This window comes from Accipiter gentilis, chromosome 8 (genome assembly GCF_929443795.1).
Source record: "Accipiter gentilis chromosome 8, bAccGen1.1, whole genome shotgun sequence".
Classification (NCBI taxonomy): Eukaryota; Metazoa; Chordata; class Aves; order Accipitriformes; family Accipitridae; genus Astur; species Astur gentilis.
In genome coordinates this window covers 44270266-44293987 of record NC_064887.1, presented here as the reverse complement: position 1 = coordinate 44293987, position 23722 = coordinate 44270266, and the positions used below count along the sequence as shown (strand labels likewise).

General features: G+C 52.3%; 1 protein-coding gene across 11 annotated transcripts; it reads right to left on the bottom strand.

Moving 5' to 3' along the window:
- Positions 1-3954: 3954 nt before the first annotated feature.
- Positions 3955-21421, bottom strand: MIER2 (MIER family member 2). Of its 11 annotated transcripts, XM_049807900.1 has the most exons (13): positions 17383-20838; positions 16673-16760; positions 15976-16124; positions 14473-14658; positions 13658-13781; positions 12879-12988; positions 12136-12205; positions 10392-10558; positions 9556-9637; positions 9365-9459; positions 8437-8564; positions 7719-7855; positions 3957-6868 (listed from the first exon to the last, which is right to left on the bottom strand). In XM_049807900.1, the coding sequence occupies exons 3-13, from the start codon at positions 16114-16116 to the stop codon at positions 6393-6395; spliced, it is 1716 nt and encodes a 571-aa protein (XP_049663857.1). In that variant the 5' UTR covers positions 16117-16124; positions 16673-16760; positions 17383-20838; the 3' UTR covers positions 3957-6392. The 11 variants fall into 11 exon arrangements, with proteins under 11 accessions (XP_049663850.1, XP_049663849.1, XP_049663848.1 ...); XM_049807892.1 differs by adding an exon at positions 21385-21416 and having other exon boundaries at positions 3956-6868; positions 9365-9637; positions 10392-10543; positions 16673-17511; XM_049807891.1 differs by having other exon boundaries at positions 3956-6868; positions 9365-9637; positions 10392-10543; positions 16673-17511; positions 18411-20838.
- Between the last annotated feature and the right edge of the window lie 2301 nt (positions 21422-23722).

Sequence of the window (23722 nt, the reverse complement as noted above, 5' to 3'; positions counted from 1 at the left end):
TCCGGACCCCCCTCGTCCCCTGCCGCTTCCCCGGGCCCCGCTCCAGCATCCTCGGCTCCGGTCCCCCCGGCCCCCTGCTCCTCCTGGCCGGCCTCCCCGCCCCGGCTCGGCTGCCTCCCGTCGCTGCGGCAAGGGGAAGGCGGAGAAGGAAGGGAGCGAAGCCGCGTGTGGGTGCCGCGTGTGTCCCGCCAGCCTCGGGCTTCTTTCGGGGGGAAAAAAAAAAAAAGGGGGGGGGGGGAACAAAGGAAAAATCCGAGGGTGGAAGAACGCAGCCACAGAAATGCACTGGCTGCATCGGTGCGGTGCAGTGGTTGTTTATTGCAGAGCAGATATGGGGCTGACTCAGTCGCGATGCCGGTTGTTGGGGGTAAGGAGGGTTCCCCGGGAGCCGTCGGACAGAGTGGAGAGGCCAGCGGGGAGCAGAGCAGCCAGATTGAAACACAGGACAAGGCGCATGTTTGTTTTCAGCTGTGATTTAACCACTGAAACACAGGGCGGTATTTTCCTGTGCATCAGACGTTGTTGGAACAGGACAGGCTCCTGGTGCTGCCCGTTGGGGCTGGGGAAATGCCAAGCCGGTGGCACCCAGAGCGGGGACGGGAGCAAAGGTTCGAACACGAGTCACCACAGCCAGTCCCTGGCAGGAGCGGGGATGGCTGCAGCCTGGCTGCTCCAGGCCTGACTGTTGGTCAGGAACGGAAGGAAACATAAATAATACAGAAACCACCCAAATGATAGCTACTGGGCTGGTTTATTTAAGTGCAGCGTGAGTGGCCTGTGGAGAATGTCAAGGCTGTTGTGGGAAGCCAGCAGAGCTGGAAACGCTCTCGGGCTGCCCTGGGATTTAAGGAGAGGGGCAGAACCACTTGCTGGCTTTTCTCTGCTCCAATCCAACCTGATCTGCCCTTGTACAACCTCCCTCCTGCCCATCAGTGCCACAGGGCCCTGGCACACCTGCTGGGGCAGGATTTGCCCCACACATGCTGCCTGCAGGTCCCAAATCTCGGTGATGGGCAGGTAAAAGCCCTGAGGCAGGAGGGCTGAGGGGATGCTGGAGGAGGGGAGGTTGGCCGGCACCTGTGGGATGTCCAGATTGTGTCGTGGAGGGGACGCAGGGTTCAGTACAGTCTCTCCCACTGCTGGTAAGTGTTGTCACAGCCCCCAGCAGTCCTTGGCCGTGCGGAGCCATGCTCACAGCTGGCATCCAGGCTGGGCCATCACGGGGGCATAGATGTGGCAGTGTGGGGCTCAGCGAGGACAGGATACGGCCCGGGAGGGTCATGCTGACCCACACTGTGGGCGTGCATCTCTGTGCTGCAGCAGGGCAGAGGGGAGCAAGATAGGGCAGCTGCTCCCCTGCCTGCGCAGCACAGCCTCGCAGAGCGGGCACCATGGGCAGGACTTTGCCCCATGCAGTGCCGTGGCTGTCGGATGGTGCCAGGGCAGCGGGAGCCACCCAGGAACAGCCCAGCCCGGCTGGACTGGCTGCTCTCAGCTCGGCCCAGCACTCGGGGATGTAACAGGGACGGGAGGCAGCCCCTGCTCTCAGCTCGGCCCTGCGCTGTTTGCTCAGCCTGCGTGGTGCTGGGCAGACGGGTTCAGCCTCCCCCTGCTCGGCACCAGGCCCCGGCCCGCAAGGGGCCTCGCAGGGCCGTGTGGGGCCGGCGACGCAGCCCTGGCTGCCGAGGCGGGGGGGTCGTGGGGAGGCCTGGCAGCGTCTGGGCCCTTTTGGTTAGGTTTCCTCCAACATCACTTGGATTTTCCGTGGAGTCCTGCGGCACGCCGGTCCCGGCCCCTCCCAGCCCCAGGGTGAGCGCTGGGACCCCATCCCCGGGGTCTGCCGATGCTCCGCTCGGGGGGGGTGTGTGTGTGTGGGAGGACCGAGACCCTTCTCCCCCCGCTGCCGGAGGTCTGCCCACGTCTCTGCCGCCGTCCCCTCGCACGGAGGCTCACGGGAGGGAAGGAGGACGGGCCCGAGCCGGAGGAGCGGGGGCTGCTGGGGGCGGCCCAGTCCCCTCCCCGCGTCGCTGCAGCCGCAGAGGGAGCGACCGTGCGGGCCGAGCTCCCGGCCCTGCCGCCGCCCGCCGCGCCTTGGCGATGCGGGGTGGGGGGGCGAAGGTCCGGCACCCCCGAGCGCTGGGGACCCCCGCGGGGCGGCGCGGGTCCCCCGGGCGCAGGCGGGTCCCCGGCGCGGGGCTGCGGCCCCCTCTACCGTCGAAGCGCCGCGGCTGCAGCGGCCGCGCCCCCGCCCGGGGCCGCGCCCGGAGCCGCCGCCGCCGCCGCCGCCCGACCTCGCCGGGGCCGCGTGTGGGGACCGTGGGGCGGGCAGAGCCCGCGTTCCCGCGCCCTGGAAGCAGAGAGGAAACATGTCCCCGAAGCCTGCGGGGACGCAGAGCCTTCGGGGGGGGGGGGGGTGTCGGTCCCCGCTGACCGTACACCCTCGGAAACGTCATTCCGGTCACGCAGGGCCAAAAAAGGCATTTCAAAGGATGCGACGAGACGAGGGACAACGATCCCACCCCAGAGCTCCGAGCACACCCGCCCTTCCCGGCACTCCTCAGGGCCTCGAAGGAAGCGGGGAACACGCTCGTGTCCCCCATGCCCGGGGCTGTGCCCACCATCCCACCCAGCCTCTGCTGGAGGGAGCCGGGGGGCTGCAGCAGCAGCTAACAGCTCTCCTCTTCTGTGGCACAGGCCAAGCTGAGCCCGGGCCCCGCTCCAGGCCCCAGCAGCCGGGGTGTGCTGCCTTATGGCCGAGAGCTGCTCCCACTCCCATCCCTGCCGCGTGGACGGCAGCCGGGACACTCTGCCTGCTCCCACCCGCCGTGGCTGTGTGTGGCAGCACCACAGTCCAGAGCTCGGCCGAGTGGGTGCTTGCCCGACCCTGCTGAGCTGCCAGAGCAGGGAGAGCTCCCAGGGGGGTGGGTTGCCCCTTTCCTGCTGGTTTTCTGGGTGGTGTTTTCCAGCTGCAAGGGAGGGAGACAGGAGCCCTCGTTTCCCCCCCCCCCCTCCCCCCCCAAGGCCCCAGGACAGAAGGCTAGAGCCAGAGAACAGAATTTAAGGAGTTTCTGACGAAACAGAGGGGCTTTGTGGTGAGGAACGAGCCTTCTTGCAGAAACATACAACACAGTTGAAGCAGGAACGTTTCTCTCGCCTCCAGGATGTTATTTCTGGCTGAAGCCAATGAGACATGGATGGACCCCCGCCTCCCACCACCACGGGCTCTCTGAAGGCTGCCAGGGTTTCAGAGGACCTGGGGCATCTGTAAGAGCAAGGAACACCTCCCTCCCCTCTGCACACAGTGCCAGGAGGGAAAATTCAGCCAAGGAAGCTGGGCCTCCTTCCAGGTTGTGATGGCATCCCTGGTACAAGGCATAGGAAGGCAGGCGGGGGCAGGAACAGAGAAGGGAGGCACCCCAAGAACCAGCCCCAGACACCCTGGGACAGGAGCTGCAGGCATCCAGGCAGCTCACACGTGCTCCAGCCATGGGAAGCACCTGCACCACAGACCTGGCTCTGGCAGGGTGGGCTGCAGGCACAAGCTCTTCACTTATCCCAGGATGAAGATGCTCCTCACCAAGCAGAAGCAGCTGCGCTCAAGAGCAGGCTGAGTTCAGCTGCTGCAGGACTCAGGGCTGTTCTGACACGCAATCATAGCACCCAAGATGGGAGGATGCAATCTCACAGGGCTCCAGGGTCATTACCCAGCCTGGCACCTCCCCAAGGACAGACCAGAGATCAGTGTTCAGCCACATACCCTGCCCAGGGTGTCCTTGGTCTTAGGGACCATGAACATAGGCTGCCAACAGCTTCCCACGCACTCTGCTGGGCATCCCACCCCTGCCCATGGAGTGATGGAGCACTCACCCAGGGTGGGAGATGATCAGACAGAAGAGGCAAGGACCCCTTTTCTTGCCTCTACCATCATGATGCACGGGACTGTGGCATCTGTCTCCAAAACCAAGACAGGCTTCTGGCTCACTTCCAAATTAGGTTTTTAATTAAATAAATAACGGCGAGGGGTCTTCAAGGCAGTATCACTTCACAGTGTAGGGCTTGGGGGGGGGGGGGGGGGGAAGAGTCCAGCATTGGGAGCGGCTCAAAGTGAATGTGCTTTGTGAGAAGAAAAAAGAAAACCCCAACAAAAACCGAAAACCAAACCTCCTCCCCAAGTGACTCCCCCTCCCTGTCCCAGCCCTTTCCACCCCTCTCCCTTAAAGTTATGTGGAAAAAGCGCCGCACTCATGTTGAAAGACCCCATGCGAATCTGTAAACAACACTGAAGAACATAAATACGGGAGATTTCTGCCTCCCCCAGCTTCCCCTCTCCTTTCATTAGGGCTTGAAACAAACCAAAGAAAAAATGGTTTCAGGAAAACTAAGAATGTTCTTGGCTGATGGAGAGGAGATGCCAAGGCCTGGCCCTCCCTGGGAGGGCTGCCCGTGCTCTCACCCTGCCTCCTCTTCTCCTTTCAGCCAAGGAGCTTCCTCTCTCCCCCAGAAAAGGGGAATCACAGCCTGGGCAGTTCCACTATGGAGCGGGCACTCGTATTTGCTTTCCATTTCCAGCAACTGGGAGCAACTGGAAGGGAGACCTCCAGTTACCACGTCTGGTTGACAAAGCGATGTCTGGTCAAGGCAGGTGTGTGTCTGGTGCTCAGCACCTCTCAGCAGAGCTGGCCAGGGACCGAAGCAAATCCCTGCTAATGCACACAAAATGGGTCTGGAACTTGGAAGATGAAAGACAAGGTCTGACCCTGTCATCCCATGAAGCTGCCTGATGCTGTCTCTGTGCTCCCACTACAGGGCTGAGCACAACTTCATAGGGCCGGGTAAAAGGAGGATGCAGGCTAATGGTTTTAGTCATCTTCCAAATCCACTGGCAGCAGAACCAACAGCGGGATCACAGCCCGCAGACCTCTACCAAAACAAGCAGAAAACCTCAACCCAAACCCCTTCCCAAATGCAGAAAATGGCTGGAGGAAGGGAACATCTGCATCAGAGCCTTGCCCAGCAAGTCAACAGACAGCATTCCCTGCATGGAAAAAAGGGGAATGAGAACATGTGGATTTAAGCCAATGGCAAACCCCAGACCTGGAACATATCCGGGAAGCAAAGCAGCTCTGGACTCCAGCACACCCACAAACACACCACTGTGGCTCTCTGCACAGCAGCCAGCCTCCTCGCTGCCATGCAAGGCCACCCTTGTCACCTCCTTGAACATTGCCAATGGCAGTAAAAACATACTTTCCTTTCAGAAAACAGCTTTTTTTGTGACGCAGAAAGCGGCAGGGATGCCCAGGGACTGGTGTGCTCTCCTTCCTGGGACTTTGTGCTAGCACCAGTGTCCTAGACTTGGCACCCTGGGAGCTAAGCAACCTCCTCCTCCCACAGCTGACAAATTGTTTGAACAAGCTGGGAAGTTACAGATGTTTTCATCTGCATTTTACCCTCTTGTACTGCTGCAGTCAGCAAGGATCAAGTCATTCACCACCAGTAACAGAAGTGGCAGCACTGTACCACTCTCGGGCCAACATCAATTTGTGGGTCTAGAAACTCCCTTTACTCCCAGTACAAGTTCTTCATGGCCCAGCACTGCAAGGGAAGGTGAGAAGGACTTAAGTGCACACAGTGCTACTGCACCGCGCAGCGTCCCTTTCCAAGACCTGACGCTTCTGTCAAAGGGCTGGGCCAGGCCACATCCCACCTGCAGCTGGTGGTGGAGTGGGCAGGAAGACATGCACAGCTGCGAGGTTTGAAAACAGCAGTGTGTGTGCCTGTCATGACCCACAGCTCAGGAGTGCAGGATGGCTGTTGGGAGGGGAACGGGGAGAATCACTTCTATTGCAACACACTATCTGTGGGTGAAGGGCCAAGACTCCTCATCTTCCTTCGGCATTGCCATGCTTGTCTCTGCAGGCAAACTGCCCTGCAGCCCAGGTGTACTATGCTCCCTGTGGATTTCCTAAGCTCTCAGACCTCCAGACTGCATCCTCCATCCCAGCCCCCAAAGTGCTGGTGATACGTCCCTGTTCTCAAAGCATCTCTGCACTCAAGACTGTCCCACTGGGGTCAAGCGACATTTCCCCTGTCCTGAGGCAGGGACTCTCTGAACAGCCTGGAATTACCTGGGGTGACACATGGTCAACGAAGCAGGGGGCGACGGACCACCCCCCTCACTAAAGACAGCCACCAGCTTTGCGTGATTGTGTCAGAACACACTGGAGCAGAAAGGTGTTTGGTTTCACTGTAGCCTTGGATCAAGGAGGATGGAAAGATGGATTCTGACCAACAGCTCCAAACTGTCCCTACGAAACAGTGGAAGTTCCAGGATTTCACTCAGTCAGGTCAAGTCCTTGCTGGGTCTGTGACAAGTTTGTGACTGGAGACTCTCACTGTGACAAAGGCTCTGACCGAGCCACAGGTGCTGGGCAAGCCTGATGAGCAGTCAGAAAACTATTTACATCTCCAATGCCAATGAGGCCAAAATCTGTGACCGATAAGGACACTTGCGCAGGGGTCACCACTGCCTCTGGGTCTCTGTCCAAATCCACAGGGCCAGCAATTAAAGGCAAACCCTCATTAATGTCTGCAGGGAGAGTGAAGTCCATGGTTATCGTCTCACCAGAGCTCTGCAATGTCTCCTGCTTCTCTGCTAGTCCTGGTCCTGCCAGCGGCAAAGCATAGAGCCCCGATTCTGAGGGGTTGACAGTGTGTCGTGTGCAGGAAGCCGAGATGGCGCCTGAGGACGTCTCCTCCGTGGGGTCGAAGGAACAATTTGTCTCCGAAGGAGTACTGCACTCATAGCCCTGCCCCGACTCACTTATGCTGCCCAGGCTGCAGGCTGTGCTCTCCACGCTCAGAGGCTCTGCACACCACAAAGGAGGGAAACATGGGAGACAGACAGACAGGGGGGAAGAAAGGGTGGGGGACAGCAAGTGAAAGAGAGCTAGAGTGAGTCCATAACATACCAAAAACTAGAAACCAGTTCAGTCACACCTAATCACAACAGTATGTGTTTGATGGCACAAATGTTTCTCTATTATAGCAACCAAGATCCCTGCCAGCATGTACCGAAGAAAGGCAAGATGCAGACAGCAGATGGGAGGCCATCAGTGTTTCTATGGAAATTAAAGGAAATCTCACAGAGACACTCCAAGATAAGCCAAATCCTAAGTCCTATTCCCTCATGCCGACAGCCCCTGGGAGGTATCTCCACAAAGCCCTCATCTGTGGTAGGACAATGAGGGAACGAACCCATTTTGGGCTCCCTGTGAGTCTTCTCAGAGCCATCTCTCTCTGAAAGCAGACTGCATGTACAGCCTAACTTCTGGTGCCTTCAATCAGCCTCCAGAGGAGCTGCCTCTGTCTACTGTGTCTGTGCGTTAGTGCATTGGAAGGACCTAACTCAAGTTCCCAAAGTTAGTGCAAATCCTTTTGCTTTGCAAATGACTTAGGCCACCCCTCCAAGGCTGAAGCAGGAACAACTCTTTTTAAGTCACTACTGGTCAATGCAGAGACAGACAAGTCTCCTTTGCCCACACCAAAATCTGCCCAGGGCTGGTATTTGACACAGGGCAAAGTGAGCACACTGGCAAGGGTGTGGAGAGAAGACCAACAGCTGGATAATGGCAACAGGAGAAAGGCAAAGGAGGGTCTGTGCTGCTGAGTGAGGGAGAGAAGTTATCCCCATGGCAGACAGAAGAAAAGGAAGTTACCTGTGCTCTCTATTGCTATCTGATCTTGACCGAAGTGAGAATCCAGGCAGGTAGTTGCAGAGGAAATTGGTGGGGAGCTCCGAGAACGACTGGTGTTTTCTACTTCACCCCCATCCAAGTCATTGTCGGTGAAATCCCTGTGGGGAAAGACAGATAGCACTGCCAACACCTGTTAAGCAGAGAGATGCAGGCAGGGAAAACGGTGACTGGAATTAAAACCCACCAACAAATAAAACAGGACTGTACTAGAATGTTCACTAGAATGAATGTCCATCCCTTCTTGGTCTGCAGAGCCCAGTCAGACTCTGCACTGAGGCGATCGCAGTTAACTCAGCATGGCTAAGACCAGCCCATGATAAACCAGAATGGGCTCTGTAGCTTTCCAAAACAAAGAGCTCTGCCCCCCAGCTCTCCATGAGCCTCAGTCCCTTCCAAATTGAAATAAATGGTCAAATGTTCTCCCCAGAAAACAGCCACCTTCACAGAATGACTGCAGTGGGTTGTGACAGTCTGCATCCAAGCAAATAATTGCTTTATCTTCCCTCCCCACACTTAACAGTGTTTATGTTCTGAGAATATCCAGTGCATCCCTCCGTGCTCCCACCCAAGAAACCTTCTAGAGCAGAAAGCGCAGTCTTTTAAGCGGAGGTGCTTTGCAGCAGGAATCTTCACTGGGAGGTTAATATTACTAATTTTAGTGTGAGAATATTCCACGCACGTGGCTCCAGGGTGGAGGACGTACTTCTTCCTTCCTAAACGAGTCTGCTGAGTGAAGTAGTCATAGCGCTCTGATTTTTTCCACATGTAGTAATACTCCACACACTCGCCCACTGACCGGGTGCGGACCTGAGGAGAAATGTCATAGTCAGAACACCATGCATCAAGATGTATCTCATGGAGCAGGGACTATTCTCCCATTTAATCAGCACAGAAAATTAAGTGCATTACAGTAATTTATATTGCTATGGACACATCTATGCTGCAGAACAGAAGCACATACTGAGATTTCCAAGGTGGTAATCGGCCAGAGAAAGAACTCCCCACAGTGCACAATTGCTCTTGCAGACCCCAGTGTGGATTCACACATGGTCTATTTGTGCAGGACTTCCCTGCGCTTCCAATAGCACACAACATCAAGAGAGCAAAACTCCATCCATTTTCACTGGCCAGCATCAACATGCCCACAATTAATCAGCGGTAGAACTGGACTCTCTGGTTCTGCCAACTCCCAGCACAGCAGCATATGTCCTGGGGCCCAGCTCTCCCTACAACAGCATCTTTCATACTAGAGGACCCCAGGGGACTTTACAAAACATCCACATGCTCAACTCACTCATTCACAGAAGTACTGCAAGGGCTGAGAGTTTGGAAAGAACTTTTGAGACTCCAGAAAGGGCTAATCAGTAATTAACTGACATCACTCATGCAGCTCAGTGTTGTTTGTGACTTCTCCCACCTGGAAAATAAGGCAGAGCAGGGCAGTGAACAGCCCATCACCTGCTAGCATGAGTCAACACAAAGCCTGGGATCGGAACTCAGCAGTCCTGAACTTCCTGCATTAGCTGAGGCTCAAAACATACCTCTGGTGCAAATGCATATGCTTCCTCCCCTTTGTCTTAGTGGGATGCAGGGGTGAGTGTCCTTACCTTGTTTGCTTGGATAAGATGAAAGTTTTTTCCATGGACCCTGAAGCCATGTTCAAAATTTCTACATTCTTCCTCACTCCAGGCACAAAGCTCATCTATAGCAGAAAGAAAGAGGAATTGGAGATGTACAGAATCTAGAGTTACATGTACCTTGATGTTTGGGGTAGAACCCAAATACGGGGGGTTCTCACCTCTGATAACTTTCACATTGAACCGTAACCTCCGCAGTGCCTCTTCTGCATTGAAGTTGCATTTAACCAGTTCATACAAAGCCTAGGAAACAGAAGAAAATTACCTGCAGTACGTACCGGAGCAACACACCACAAACCAACCTGCTCATGACTCACATTTGTCTTCTAAACCTTATTTTTCCCAGGAGCCACTTTGCCACTAATCCCAGCTTGACCATCAGCATTATTCCACTTTTCAAGGCACTGGATTACAAACCCTGGGACTGAAAAGATGCAGGTCTGCCAGCAGCTCTGCAGGTTACAGGTGTGCCTCCATGTTCCAGCAGACTTACTGTGAGAGTCTAACCTGGCTAGCTCAGAGGAAACTCAACTGCTCTGAAGATTCTTAGCCAAATGTTTGATCTTCTGCTGGCTTCAAAGAAGAATTAGACAATGTTATAGAGGACAGATCCAAAAGGATGTTCCTGCTGCAAGCTCTGGCTCAGAGAGTTTGGGATACTGGGAGAATACAGTCAAAACAGTACCCAATCTCTACTTGCCCAGTCTGTTACACGCTTTCCACAAACATCCGTTACTGTGCTGGAAGAAAAGTACTAAGCTAGACAGGTCTGTGCTCTGATCCACTACAGCCTTTTCTAGTCTTCCCAACAGGAGGGTGAATAACCTCCTGAGAAGCACACCCTCACTTATCCATGAAGCAGGAGCTGAGGATCACTGGAGTTAGGTCTCATTCTCTTTTAAGTGGGTCTCTCATTCAGGATCTCTGTAGGAAATGTTGCACTATTACGCCAGCATCATTAGAGTATCTGTGGGCTGCAAGAAGCCCCCACATGTACCTGTTCATTGTCTTTCACCATCTCTCCTTCTGGCAGGCTGCTGCTAGACAGCTCGTCCCATCGCCGCTTCACTGCACGGTACAGGAACTCTTCAACGTCTCTCTCGGGGAGTATATTTGGGTCCCAAAGCAGCTGATCTTCATTCTCGTAGGCTAACAGAAAAAGCACTGAAATAAGCTAATCAAACAGAGTTCTGCTGCTTTTGAGAAATGGTCTGCATGTACATGCACAGGAGAGACAGAAGGAGGGATGAAATCTTTGCTTGGTACTCCAACCTGGCACTAAAGGTGACAACCAACTCTGTGAAGATACTGCATTTTCCCTCCTGATTTTGAAGGCAAATAAGCTTAATACTCTTTATACCTCTTTTAGAGCCCTAAGCACAAGCTTGGCATGCTTCCATTTCTTCAGAAGAGCTGGTTGACAAGGTTTTTGTTACCATGTTCTCAAAGACTGTTGCTTTGATTCATTAATCCTGGCAACTAACAAACCCTAGGTTCTAAGGTGTCTTTTCCAGCACACAGTAAATAAAAGGAGTGGGAGGCAGAGGCAGCTTTGAGCTACAACCCTGGCCTAGGCTCAAGACCCTTTCCCTCTCCTAGACACAAAACCAAAGAGCTGCAAGGCTGTCCCTCCCCTGTGATAGCTTGTAATGCTCCTTCATGAGCTGCTCCACTAACACAGAATAGCAGGAGCACACTGCATCACTAAATGATTCTTGCCCCTTTCAGCTTTCAAGGCTCTTAGTCCATGAGAACATGGCACACAACAATGCAGAGAGATGTTCAAGTAAAATAACAGCACAGAGGAAAGCAAGAAGAAAGACTGCAATAAAAAATAATCAGAAATACTGAGATTTTCCTATTCAGATAAAAACATTAGCACCCTCTGTAGTTAACTTGTTTCTACAGGCAAAGGAACCAACTCTTCTGCCCTGTAGAATCACTGAAATCAGGTCAAAGGCACTACAGACTGGGCATAAAAGACCCCCATTGGGATCTATCATCAGTTTCCTTTCATTTCACACTGATGCAAACACACAGGTTATGGAAAAAGTGCACGAAATCTGTGGTCTTCAATACAGAAGGCTGAGAGCACTGATAAAGTAACAGTGAAAAGTTCCAAGAACTACATTGGGTAAATCTGAAATAGTACTTGCAAAACTGTTAACTTTTATCTCCTTTAACTAACTTGCTCAGAGTCTGCTAGGATAAAAGAACTAGGGAGGAAGCAAGTAATTTCTAAAGACGTAGCTTTCTCTTAGCTGTCTTGTTTAGAAACTCAACAAGCTGGTGCTAGTATTGCACTAGTTATTAGATGCAATCTGCAAATCAAGCCACCTCTATCTGCTCTGCAGACATCCTATCAAATTTGAAACTGATCAGCTCCAGGGAGTACTGAATGGAAAATAACTCTGGCTACTTAAGGAAGATGTCAGGAAAAATAAATTAGAGTATCACCAGGAGGGTATTCCTTCTCTTTGGCTACGGCTGAGACCCCCTCCTCCAAACCTGTCACAATAACCCAGTTTTCAGTGAGCTTCTTAGCTCCTGTAGCTGTATTACTAGCCCTGTTCAAACAGGCTAGTTTAAAGCTAGCTCAGGTGTAGCTGTAAATTTTGGAGTCAACACTGAGAGGTGCCAAGCCTAGAGATATAGAGCAGAACTGGTGAACCAGGGCCCCATCAAACATCCAAGCCAGCAGCCCTACATCCAAACAAGATACATAAAGCAGGTTGCCTTACCTTTTTCGCTGTGCCTATTTGAGTGGAGGATGGGAACAGTGGCTTGGTACTGAGGACCAACCATGATCTCCTGAAATATCACCACAGAGAAGCGGGTAAATTGAAATGGAAAATGCTCCATGTAGGCACTGAGGTGTACTTCATGATTTAGGGACAATACCATGAGGCCGATTTATATATCGGCAGTCCCCACTGTCGCTGTTACTTCTAGGGAACCCTGACTATTTTATAGGGTAACTAAGAAGATTTACTACCAACCAGATCATACTTCGGGGACCTTAAGCATTTACATAGTTTTAACATTAAAGATATATGGCAAGTGGCTAAGGCTGGAGATAAAGAAATGCAGAAGCTCTCCTGCAACCTTCGCGACCAGGATGAATTTGAAGTCTGCTTCTCTCTTTCGTAAGATGGTTCCCCCTCAGTAAATCCTGCTGGGAATATCGCACAGCATGTCACCTTTATAGGACTACAGGCTGCACTTTTAGGTTACCAAGACACAACAACATTTTTCATATCTGAAGCAGAAGATAATTTCAGACACAGATTTCAAGATTGTATTAAAAAAACCCTCTTGTAACCCACATCTGTCACCACCTCCCACAAAATGCAAGGTGCTGAGCAGAAGAAAATCAAAGAAAGAAAATTTCTTGGGGAAATATCACAGTGCTTTGGTGTCATGCTTTCCTCAGACTCAGGCACATTGTATTAGCTCCCCTTCCCAATGCAGTCAGATCATTTACCTTCTTACACTCGTTGGATGGGATGGAGTCCTCCTCTGAATCCTCAGCCATGGAAGAAGCACATGGAGATGAACAGGGCTCCTTGTCTTCGTCAGCAAGGAAGTTGTTTGCTTTGTGGGAAAGCAAAACATCTGTAGTTATGAAATGTTTGGGGTTTTTTTTATTGCTCTATGTTCCCTCTCCTTCCCTTCATTTTCTGTCCTAAAGTTACTTTCAGCATGGTCCGTAGTGACAACTTAACCTATATTTTCATTTTCTCCTTTTAAATAAAAGAATTTGCATACTTGCCACATGGGTGGTGCCGACCAACCTGGGGAGCTCAGGCTCCTTCATTTGGCAGGATAGCAGAAGGAATAAGATCATTTCATGCTGAGTTTCTCTCATGCACTTTGGCTTCCCACATATTCCAATTAGAAACTGCCACAATATATCACACCACTAGTACTACTGAATTTATTCACTTCTTGAGATGTCCCATCAGGTACTGATCTTTCAGATTGCTGTTACAGCAGGTAGCAAAACAATTCTTACTTTCTTAATGTTATGAGTTACAGCTAAAGACAATTCTCCCCTCATCCCACTGCTCATCTACGCTCTATCATGTCCTAACCAATGCTTGGTAACACCATTGGCACTCAGGTTTATTTGCAGCCCCCAGAAGGAAAGTGGAAAACCTGATGTCAGGAAACTAAGTGACAAAATAAAGAAAAACATTCTCACTCTATCCTGCACATCACATCTAAGTAAAAAACAATTACTTAGAAATTAGCGACACATACAGCCAGGCTGGTTTGGGAATAGGTCCGATGCATCATGGGATGTGACGGATGGAGTCAGATCATCAGCTGAAGACTGTGTCTCCTCCTCTTCTTCCCCTGAAAGCAAATCCTTCGCTATTTGTTCCTTTTAACAACAACAAGAAAGTGAAAAATATTTTTAAATTAAAAAAAATATATAAGGAGGGGTGAGGCCTAGAATAAAGCATTTCTGGCCAAGGGTGGCCGCATCCACAGATCTCCTCACCCTCCCACAGCTTGTCCAAAGACAGATTCTCTCTCACACTCCCCACCATCCCTAGATTATTTTCCCTAGAAGCACTGCTACAAGTGTCAAGAGTGGCTTCCTATGGAAGCCAGAGAGAGGACAAACAAGTGGCCCTTTCTGTAGAGCTCCACTCACAGCAAATATCTCTAAGATCCTGGAAGGAAAAAAAAAAAAAAAGCTTTCTACAGATTTTAGCTAGAACAGGAGGAGCCATAGCTTCACCTGGGAAGGTACAAACCTTCCTTGACTCTCCACAGATCCACTCTACGTGCAAATGTACGTGCAAAGACTCGTAACCCAAGTTCCACAAAGAGTTTTTACAGTGTTCTTTTAAAACAGTTATCCTTTCTCCAGTGTCCTCTAAACTCTTCACATTCACATTTCTGCACCGGGCATTCCTCACTGGGACACCAGAACTAGGCGGAACCCTTCCCTTGGCATTAGTGAAACCCCTCCTGAAAAGAGCTACCAGATATCTCAAGATCCAAGACAGCACAGTAACCTATAGCACAGGCTAAGAGCATAGACCCAAGCAGACAGCTGCTCTTACCTTATCCAGAGTCATATCTGGGAGATTTGGAGTAATATCATTGCTCTCACTGTCCTGCTCCGAGATGGGATCAGATGCCTCATAGCCATAAAGTGCAAGCAGCTCCTCAAATGGCATTTCACTGCTCTGAGCGAGAGGAGGACAAAGCTTCATCAGGAATGGAACAATCACCGAGTACAACACCAGCTGTAGTGAACACAGAGATATGCAGAGGCAGTCAAGGCAGCTCTGCTCTTCTGGGGGCTCTGAAGTGCCTTGGGTAACGCTGTGTAATGGAGGAGGCATGGTCTATCAGGACCCACCATAACCTGTTCTTCTCAAAGGTATGGAGAAGCCAGGAACTTTCACCCCAAAGCAATACAGTCTATATATTGACTATATATACAGTAAAAATATATTTATTTTTTACACTATGCTGCTGAAGAGATGCCAGGCAGCATAACTGTATTTATAGAGAGGAAGGGAAGGAGCAAATCTGTTTTAGTCTTGTGCCTAACCTGAAGAGACAGTTTCTGTCACCAAGAACATGCTTTGTGTTCCACCAAGGTCTCCATGGGAACACCCCCAGGAGGACCACATCATCTCATCTTTGTGGTTCCTCCACTGTGAAACAGACATTGAACATATACCCAACAGCTGATGGTCCTTCAGCAAGGTGAGCGAAGACCACCTTGTCAGACTGGCTTCTTGGCAGAGGAAGACTTCAAAATTTACTGCTGTTACCTTGTCCTGATTTTGGCTGGGATAGAGTTAATTTTCCTTCTAGTAGCTGGTATAGTGTTATGTTTTGGATTTAGTAGAAGAATAATGTTGATAACACACTGATGTTCTCAGTTGTTGCTAAGTAGTGTCTCTACTAACTCCATTTTTCAGCTTTTCATGCCCAGCCAGCAAGAAGGCTGGAGGGTCAAAAGAAATTGCGAGGGGACACAGCCAGGACAGCTGACCCAAACTGGCCAAAGGAATATTCTATACCATGTGACATCATGCCCAGTATATAAACTGGGGGGAGTTGGCCTGGGGGGTGGGGTGGGCAGATCTCTGCTCAGGAGCTAACAGGGCATCAGTTGGCAAGCGGTGAGCAATTGCATCCTGCATCACTTGTTTTGTATATTCCAATTATTTTATTATTATTATTGTCATTCTATTATCATCATTATTATTTTCTTCCTTTCTGTCCTTTTAAGCAGTTCTTATCTCAACCCACGAGTTTCACTTTTTCTTTCCCAATTCTCTCCCCCACCCCACAGGGTGGAGGGGAAGTGAGCCAGCGACTGCGTGGTGCTTAGTTGCTGTCTGGGATTAAGCCACAACACACCTGTTGTCAAAACCATTCCTTCCTATTGAAATGCAAACATAACACTTGTTGATGGGTGGACTTAAACACAGTGCATTGCCAGGTGAGCAAGTCAGTTTCTCACAAAGATCTTTGGTACCAGTACTGTAAAAGGAAACAAGAAAATCCAGCAGGTAATTTCCCTTCCCCTCCCTTGCTGCCTTTACCTGAGAGGCACTGAAAGTCTTCTCCAGCTCTTCTAAAGATTTCTGCTTCTCCTGAGTATCATCTTCTTCCCTCTCTTCCCGTACACCATAGTTCTGTGAAAGGATCTCTGCTAGGTTCAGTCGATGATCAGCTGAGCCCATTGACACAACTGCAGGGATTAGAGGAAGTTGGATACTAACACCACCCTGGACCAAATCTTCAGATGTGACAAAGCCTGGGACAATCCCTTCTTGTGTGTGTGCAGCCATGATAAGCCAGAGGAAGAGATTAGGTAGAAAGGAGTGAGAAGGGCTGGGGAACACAACTGAAGGAAGTCACTCTGTAAGCACTAAAATTGCAAAGCCTGGTTCTCTGCACATTCAAGTCCCACAACTGACTGAAAGCTGAATCTCAAGGTTTTCTGAGAATTTGCATGTCTCTCCTGACTGGATTCACTAGTGTCATAACATGTGAACACACAATGCAGCCTTTCCTTCGCCCAAGGCATTTTTAGCATAATTATCCCTTATTGCAAGAATGGGCAAATGGACACTTGTAGGAGCTTTGGCATCTTTAAGACTCTCCTCCTCTGTCAAATGGCATGGAAATCAACCAACAGGTGTTGGAAGGAGAAGGGAACAGACAGGCCTATCACAGGAGCCTTGTTTTCTCTGGAAACCGGACCAACAAACAGATGCATATTTAAACTGTGGCTACCTGCTGCACTCTGAAGGCCAGGCTCTCCAGGACATAGACTGCGGGCTGGGTATGGCACCACCCTCGGACTCTGCCTGCCAACCGAGGCCTTCAAGAAAAGAGAAAAATATGGCTGAGACATCTCTTCTTAAAAATGTAACATGCCTCCAGCCACTTAACCCCTACAGCAAATGCAATTAATTTAATTTCAAAGCAAAAGTTAACAGAAACCACACAGGGTAGCAGTAGAAACTGTGCTGTGCAAAAAGAGCTCTAGTCAAGTGTGTTTAACAGCTCTTCCAGGCCTCCTTTCCTCTGGATTCATCACCTTCCCCTCAGTCTCTAACTGCATATGGTGGTGTTTCCATTTTATCTTTTTTACCTTCAGCACTCCACTAATTATTTATCCTCTCACAAGTTTAAGACCTCAGATCTTTATGGCTTACATCTTCACTTAAAAGAAGGACTTTGACCCTAAGCCATTATTCTAAACACACACATCATGCTTGTTTGAACACAGCGTTTTTAAGAACTGACCCACTCTTTGGAGAGGCAATCAGAAGCAGCCAGCCACAACTGGCTTCTCCCTAATGCCTCACCACATCCAGAAGGCTCAGAGGGGTAAGCAAAGAAACTTAGAGCTGAGCAGGCAGCAAAGGAGTCTGGGAGGACTGCGAGTGGCACAGGTGAGGCGGGAAAGGGTGAGACAGGTAGACACTGGGAACAGGCACCTGCTTTCGGGCATTCAGTGCTCGGTCAGAAGTTCAGGCAGCAGTATGGGCTGAGGCCTGGAAAACAACCCAGAACATCTGCTGCTCCTTGGGCTGCTGTACATGGAAATGCTGTTCATCAAGTTCAGCCTAGGTAGGGAGCAAGCAGGTAATTAACCAATGCCTTTGGGTGACTGAGAGCATTCGACTGCAGAAGAAAATCATAGTGTCAGTCCCCCAGTCACCAATGACATCTTTTTATGATCCTCAGCCATTAATAACCTCAGCCGTGCACCATTACTCCTCTCTTAGTCAGTGGGAGCCAGGACATCTACAATGCTTCAGTATGAGGCTCTTGCAACTTATTTAAGAAAACATAGTACAGCTTCACATCAAAATTCATCCTCTAACAATAGAGCAAAGTACATACCAAAAAAGCCACCCCAGACTTTGGTTTCTGAGTTAGTGCCTTCAGGTGCTAACACACATATTGCAAATTCCATAACAACTAGAGAGGCAGTTATTTTCCAGGTATAATTACTGCTATGATAACGGTTGGCCTGGAAGGCAGATGAAATTGCCATACGAGAGCAGGACCAAGAGGGAGGGAGGGAGGGAGGGAAAGGCTCCGTGAAGCAGCCATGGAATTCTTGCTCCTTCCTCTACCAGGACCAGTGAAAAGAGGATGCCTTAAGTCCAACTGGAGCACACACTGTGCACTAATTCACCATCCCAAGGGTCTGATTATTAGCAGCAAGATAACCCCACTGGAGACCACTCTGGCTGCAGACAGAGCCCACTGCCCGTGTGCACTAAGAAAAGGGAGGAGTTTATGGTATAATGAAAGGAAAAGGGGACAGAAAGGATTCGGACAGCCTCCATTCTGAGGATGGTCACACCGGGAAACAGCTTTGTAACTCAGGAAAATGTCAATGCCCCTTTGTTGGGCTTTGCTGGAATGTGACCAAGTACAAAACCCTCTTGGATAAGTCCTTCCAAGCAAACAACCCCAGTTTCATGAAAAGGATGAGGGTGTGGTCTACACTTACTCCCACCAGTCTTGAGCAATCTGCAGAACTCTCTTTCCTGAGACAATGATCTATATATTGATTGTGACTCCTTCGCACAGGGATCAATAAGGAGCTGCATGCAAAGGATTTTGAAAACAAAGACTGAAACTGTTAGCGATGGATGGGCTGGCTTGAAAAGATGTCAAGAATACTTCAGGACCGATGAGATCTTATATTAATGATCAGGTGCTGAAATTAAGAGTAATAGTCAGTACAACAGGATGACAATTCAGTAACTAATCACGAGTTTATTTCCCCAAAGCAGTAACAGCATTAGAGCAAGCGGGAACTGCTGTGAGCTGGAGTTGCCATAAAATAACTAGCACTGCTGTGTTTGGGCTGAGAAAAGAAGAAACAAGCGACAGACAAAGCAAATGGCCCATTCCACACCCAAATTTAAACATGTGTGAAACTGAATGATCCCCCAGATTATTTACAAATCCAGAAGACCACGGAAACAAGAGTCAAAGTCAAAGGAGTAGGGGAGAAAGGCAGGTCTAGCTTAAATATGGAAATGATGACAGAGAGAATATTCCTCATTACACCGATTGCTGATGCCACGTGATGTGGAGTTAGGCGTGAAGTTGGACGTGAAGGCGAGGTAGCTGCTGCTTGACACTTCAAATCCACGTCACACAGGAGGCAGAAAATGCAACAGCATTACATGCGTCAGAAAGGCAGCAGCAACACTGAGGCACAACCAGGTATCTCCAGATCAAGAACGGTTCTTGGGCAAGGTGTAAATGCTCCTATTTCTGGTGACAGTTTTGGTCACCAGGAAAGGTCACAGTGGTGAACTCCATTTATTCTGACAGTGCAGCATGATGGTGGAAAATGGCTCCTACATCCATAGGCCATTTAATTGTGGTGGGGGAAAAGGGAGATTAAATTCCTTTAATCTTGGTTTAAGTTTTCCAGCAGCTGCTTTCCTTCCACTAGTCTCTGCTTCTCAGGCATGAGAGTAACTTCCCTCTCTCAAAAGTTACAGAGAGGCTGACCAATTACTTGCTCTCACATTTGTATTTCTGGATGACTCCAGCACTCCCTCCTTAATTCTGTACTCAAGTTTTTGAGTACGTGGAACAAAGCAACAGCCATGTTTTAGAAAACGCAGGCAGAGGAAGAGCCTGAGCTTTTTGCACCGACAGAGCCATTTCCCAGGGCAAGGCAGATTGTTTGTCCAGAGAACTATCAGAGAAAACCCTTCAGGCTGAAACCACTCTTGCAAGAAAATGAGGAAAGATAGAGAAGGTTTCCTTTTCCAGTGTTACTACTTTAATAACTAAGGTGGTTTCCTGAGCCAGTGCAACATGTATTTCAGACTCAGTGAGAGAAGTGTTCCTTGTTCCTTTTCCTTGCCCATACTACTTCACATGGGTCTGTTTCCTACGAACTCCAGCTGTGGCCAGAGGGAAATGGTATGGATGCAAACAGAGTCGTCCTGTAAGCTACGGACCTGATAGAGCACAAAACGAACCGAGGACACGACACACAGGTCATCTCCCACACTGCTCAGGAAAAATCAGTGCCCCGAAAGCACGCTGTTGCAATGTCACAGCAGAGATACTCCGCAGTTCAAACATCATCTGTGAGACAGCGATGGCTCCCAGATCTCCCCAAGAGAGAGACCTGTGTGCACAATGGCAATGTGGTGCAGCGTGCCAGGGCGGCACTTCAGCATGTCACATCAGCCCAACAACGCGCCGAAGTAACGCTCTGGCACAGACGAATGCAGCACCCTTGGTGCTCCACCAAAGGCAGCAGCAAAGACCAAACCATTCTGGATGGGATGGCAGGCAGGCCAGACGGTACCTTCCTCATGCGGAAAGCTGAAATACCCTGAAAGCGAAGCCTTGTTGTCCCACAGAAGCTGTCTCAGCTACCGGTGTTCCAAGATCCTGCGACACAGCAGCCCGCTACCTCAATGTCTTCCCAGCGTCCTCTTCCCACGTCGTGGTCACCACAAGGCTCTCGTGATGGAAATGAAGTGCATACGTGCCACGACAACCATTACGACAGGACAGGGATGTTTCAAGGATGGGTCAAGACACGATAGGGAATGGCATCACCAACCGTAAGCGTGGTGGAGTGACGGTAGTAACGTTTCGGCACGATGCACCAAGACAAACGCGACATCGCAACAGGAGAGGCGGCAGGGGTGTCCCCACCTGGCACCAGAGCACAAGCCCCCCTCGCCGGGCTGGTTCTCCCCATCCCGGCCACCCAGCCAAACCCTTCCCACCACCCTCCTCAGCCCTCTGCCGCTCCCACGTTCTCTCCTGCTGCCCAGGCCCCCTCACTTACCTCCGGCCTTCCCGAGACCCTTTCCAGCATCTCCGCACCCATCCCGTCCCAGGGCCCTCGGCCCCTACTACACTAAAAAGCCTCGGGGGCTCCCACTTCGTCCCCTGCCCCCGCGCCCCCCGCCAGCCTTCTCCAGCCCCCGCAGTCCCGCCCGCCGCCGCCGCCGCCGCCCCCGCCACGCCGGCCCAGACCCGACCGCTCTGATGGGTCCCCCGGTTCTCCTGGGCCCCTCTCCCGCAGGTCCGGCCACGGGCCCTCCAGCCGCGGGCAGCCCCGCCGGCCCCGCCGCTGCCTCCTCGGCGCCGGCGGGAGGGGAGAGCCGCCGCCGCCGCTCCCCGGCCTCGGGCGCTGCCCCGCCGCCCTGCCCCGGCTCTCCCGCCGGGTCCCGCCCAGCCGCCCCTTCCCCCGCCCGCCCCCGCCGGCGCTCCCTCGGTCCCGGGCCGCCCCCCGGCCCTCGGCCCGCTGCCGCCCGGGGCCTCGGAGCCCCTCGGCCCGAGTACCCCCGCCCCGGCGGGCCCCATCTACCCCGCCGGCCGCAGGACCCCGGCCCGGGGCGGCCCCAGGCTGCCGGGACTCGGGGGGGTCCCCGCCCGGGACGAGGAGGCGGGAGGCCCGCGGCCCAGCGCGACCCCGGCAGCGGCTCACTCACCTCCGCCATGGCCGAGCGCGAGCGGCGCGGAGGGGGGGGTGGGGGTGGGGGGGGTGGGGTGGCTCGCGGGCCCCGGATGCGGAGGCGGCCGCTCATTGGCTGCGGCGCCGCGAGGGCGGGGGAGCGCCGGGGGCGCGGCGGGGCGGGCGGCGCGGGGCCGGGTCAGGGGGTGGGGTCGGGGGTCGGGGGTCAGGGGGCGCTGCCGGGCCGGGGCCCTTCTGCGGAGCCGGAGGCGCCGTTAACGGCCGCTCCCGGGAACCCGGGCGTCGTTCGGCCGACTGCCGTCATCTCCCGGAGACGCCCCGGCACCGCCGGAGGGCCGGCCCCGGCCCCGGTCCGAGGAGCGGGGCGGCTCTCGGCCGGCTCTCCACCGGCCGTCAGGGCATCCCCATGAACCGGCGTGGAGGGACGGGAGGCCGCCGCCGGCTGGCGCGGGCCCGCAGCAGCGCTCCCCGAGCGCCGGGCCCAGCCACAAACCGACGGTCAGACCGGCTGCGGGGCCGTTGTCGTGAAGGCCCGCAGAGCCCGAGCGGGTCAGTGCACAGACCCCGGGGTGTGGCCCGAGGCAGGCAGCGGCACACGTCCCCTGGGACACGTGTTGGGAAGGAGGTTTTTAGGACTGAGATGCCTGCATGCCCGTGTCGGTGGCCCCCCTTCCACTGGCCGTGGCACCGGGGGTGTACAAGGCCCAGAGACAGTCCGCAGGTGAGCAGGGCCCCTGTCCCATGCTCCGCCGGGGAAAGCCTTGGAGCCAGGTCACAGCACAGGAATATACCAGGGACCGTGCGCGCCAGAGGCAGAAATAATGCTCACAGCCACAACCCGCACATTCTTAAACACCAAAGTTAATGGATCACAAAGCTTGGATCTGCAGGAAGCAAACCTTCAGCAACCCTTACTGAGCAACTTATTGAGAAAAAGCCACTGCGTCTCATTTAGTGGTCACAGAAGGGGAAAATCAGGGTAGGAGCCCAGGAGTGGTCCCTGCCACGCGAGGACCGACGTGTAAACACTATCTCGTGGTTTCTTGCCATGGCTGTACTCGGAGAACACCAGAGGTGCACTTGGGGAAGCTGCTTGATGGGTCTTTTCAGTTCTGTTTAACTGATGACGAGCCACACGCTTCCAGAGCATAACCCTCCAGTATGTTTCATTCTCCTTTAATCCTGCACATCTCCAGGGCTTCCTATAGCAAACTGCCCTGCCAGGGGCCCCTGTCATCCCTCAGGGACCCACAGCTGCAGCCGGTGGGCCAGTGCTTTCCCCAGGGTGTGCATTAAGGAGCTGCCAATGCGATTGGCAGGACATGCAGATACATTTGCCACCAGATCTCGCCATTTGATCAAGTCCAGTAGATCGTTGTTCAACTCAGGCCGATGCCTCTCAGGCTGCGACCAGATCCAGCCGCGAAGCTGGATCTTAGCGCTCAGTCGCTAGGAGCAGCTTCCACGCCCAGCACCCTGGCAACTTGCTCTGTGTTGGGTTTTGCTCATGCTTTTGAGTTCAGGAAGCAAAGTGTTATCAAGTGCTTCTGAAGTGGTGGTGGCCCTTGAGCTGAGAACCAGAGCACTTCAACAGGCCTTTATTCCCTCACACAGATCTGTCTAGTTCTTCCCAAAGGACTAACAGATTGCAGATTCTGTTTATTCAGTTAAAAAAGTAACCTTGTCTCTAGCTTTCAGAGAAATTTCTACAAAAACTGCTGCTTTCTGCCTTGCTCCCAACAGTACATCCAGGTGTTTTGTCACCACAAAAAGCAGAAGGGCCTGGATTTGGGGTCAAGACTTGGGGAGAGCGAGCTACTCTGTTGCATCTGCCTGTTTGCAGTTTGCTCCAGGAGCCATCTTGCTGGTCTGCTGTGTTTCCAGCATGATCTGGGAAGTGGTTCAGGCAGCCTGTGGGACTGGTAACCCACAAATTGCTGTGCCCATCCCATGAGTGCTTGGTACCCAAACCTGCAGAGACCACAGGCTGGCTGCGCAGGGCCGGCTGCAGGCTCTTGCGTGAATTCATGTTCACACTTTGATATTAGCTTTCCTGTGGTCTCACAAAGCAAGCTTCACTCTCCCACACATTTGGGGGGAAGGACATATTGCAGCAAGTTCAATTCTTCGTGACAATTGCCCAGCTCTATTCATTTGAGTGCTGTGCCAGGAGCTCAGCTCTACTGACCTGGAGCAGTGTCCACACCAAATTCTGCTGCTCTGTTTAATGATTGCAGTGACAACTGCCAGGCTGAGTGTCTCCAAGTGGCTGCACTTCCCTGAGGGAGCGGTGAAACACTTCTCAGTAGACACTTCCATTGCCCAGTATGTTAATTTCTGTCCTCAGAATTACC

Coding starts and splice junctions, on each gene's coding strand:
- MIER2 (XM_049807892.1), bottom strand. CDS start 16,793: ATGTCTCAGCCATATTTTTCTCTTTTCTTGAAGGCCTCGGTTGGCAGG. Junction 12,989..13,657: donor ATTCCCAAACCAGCCTGGCT/GTATGTGTCGCT, acceptor TTTCCCACAAAG/CAAACAACTTCCTTGCTGAC. Junction 9,638..10,391: donor TGGTGAAAGACAATGAACAG/GTACATGTGGGG, acceptor TCTGTTTCCTAG/GCTTTGTATGAACTGGTTAA.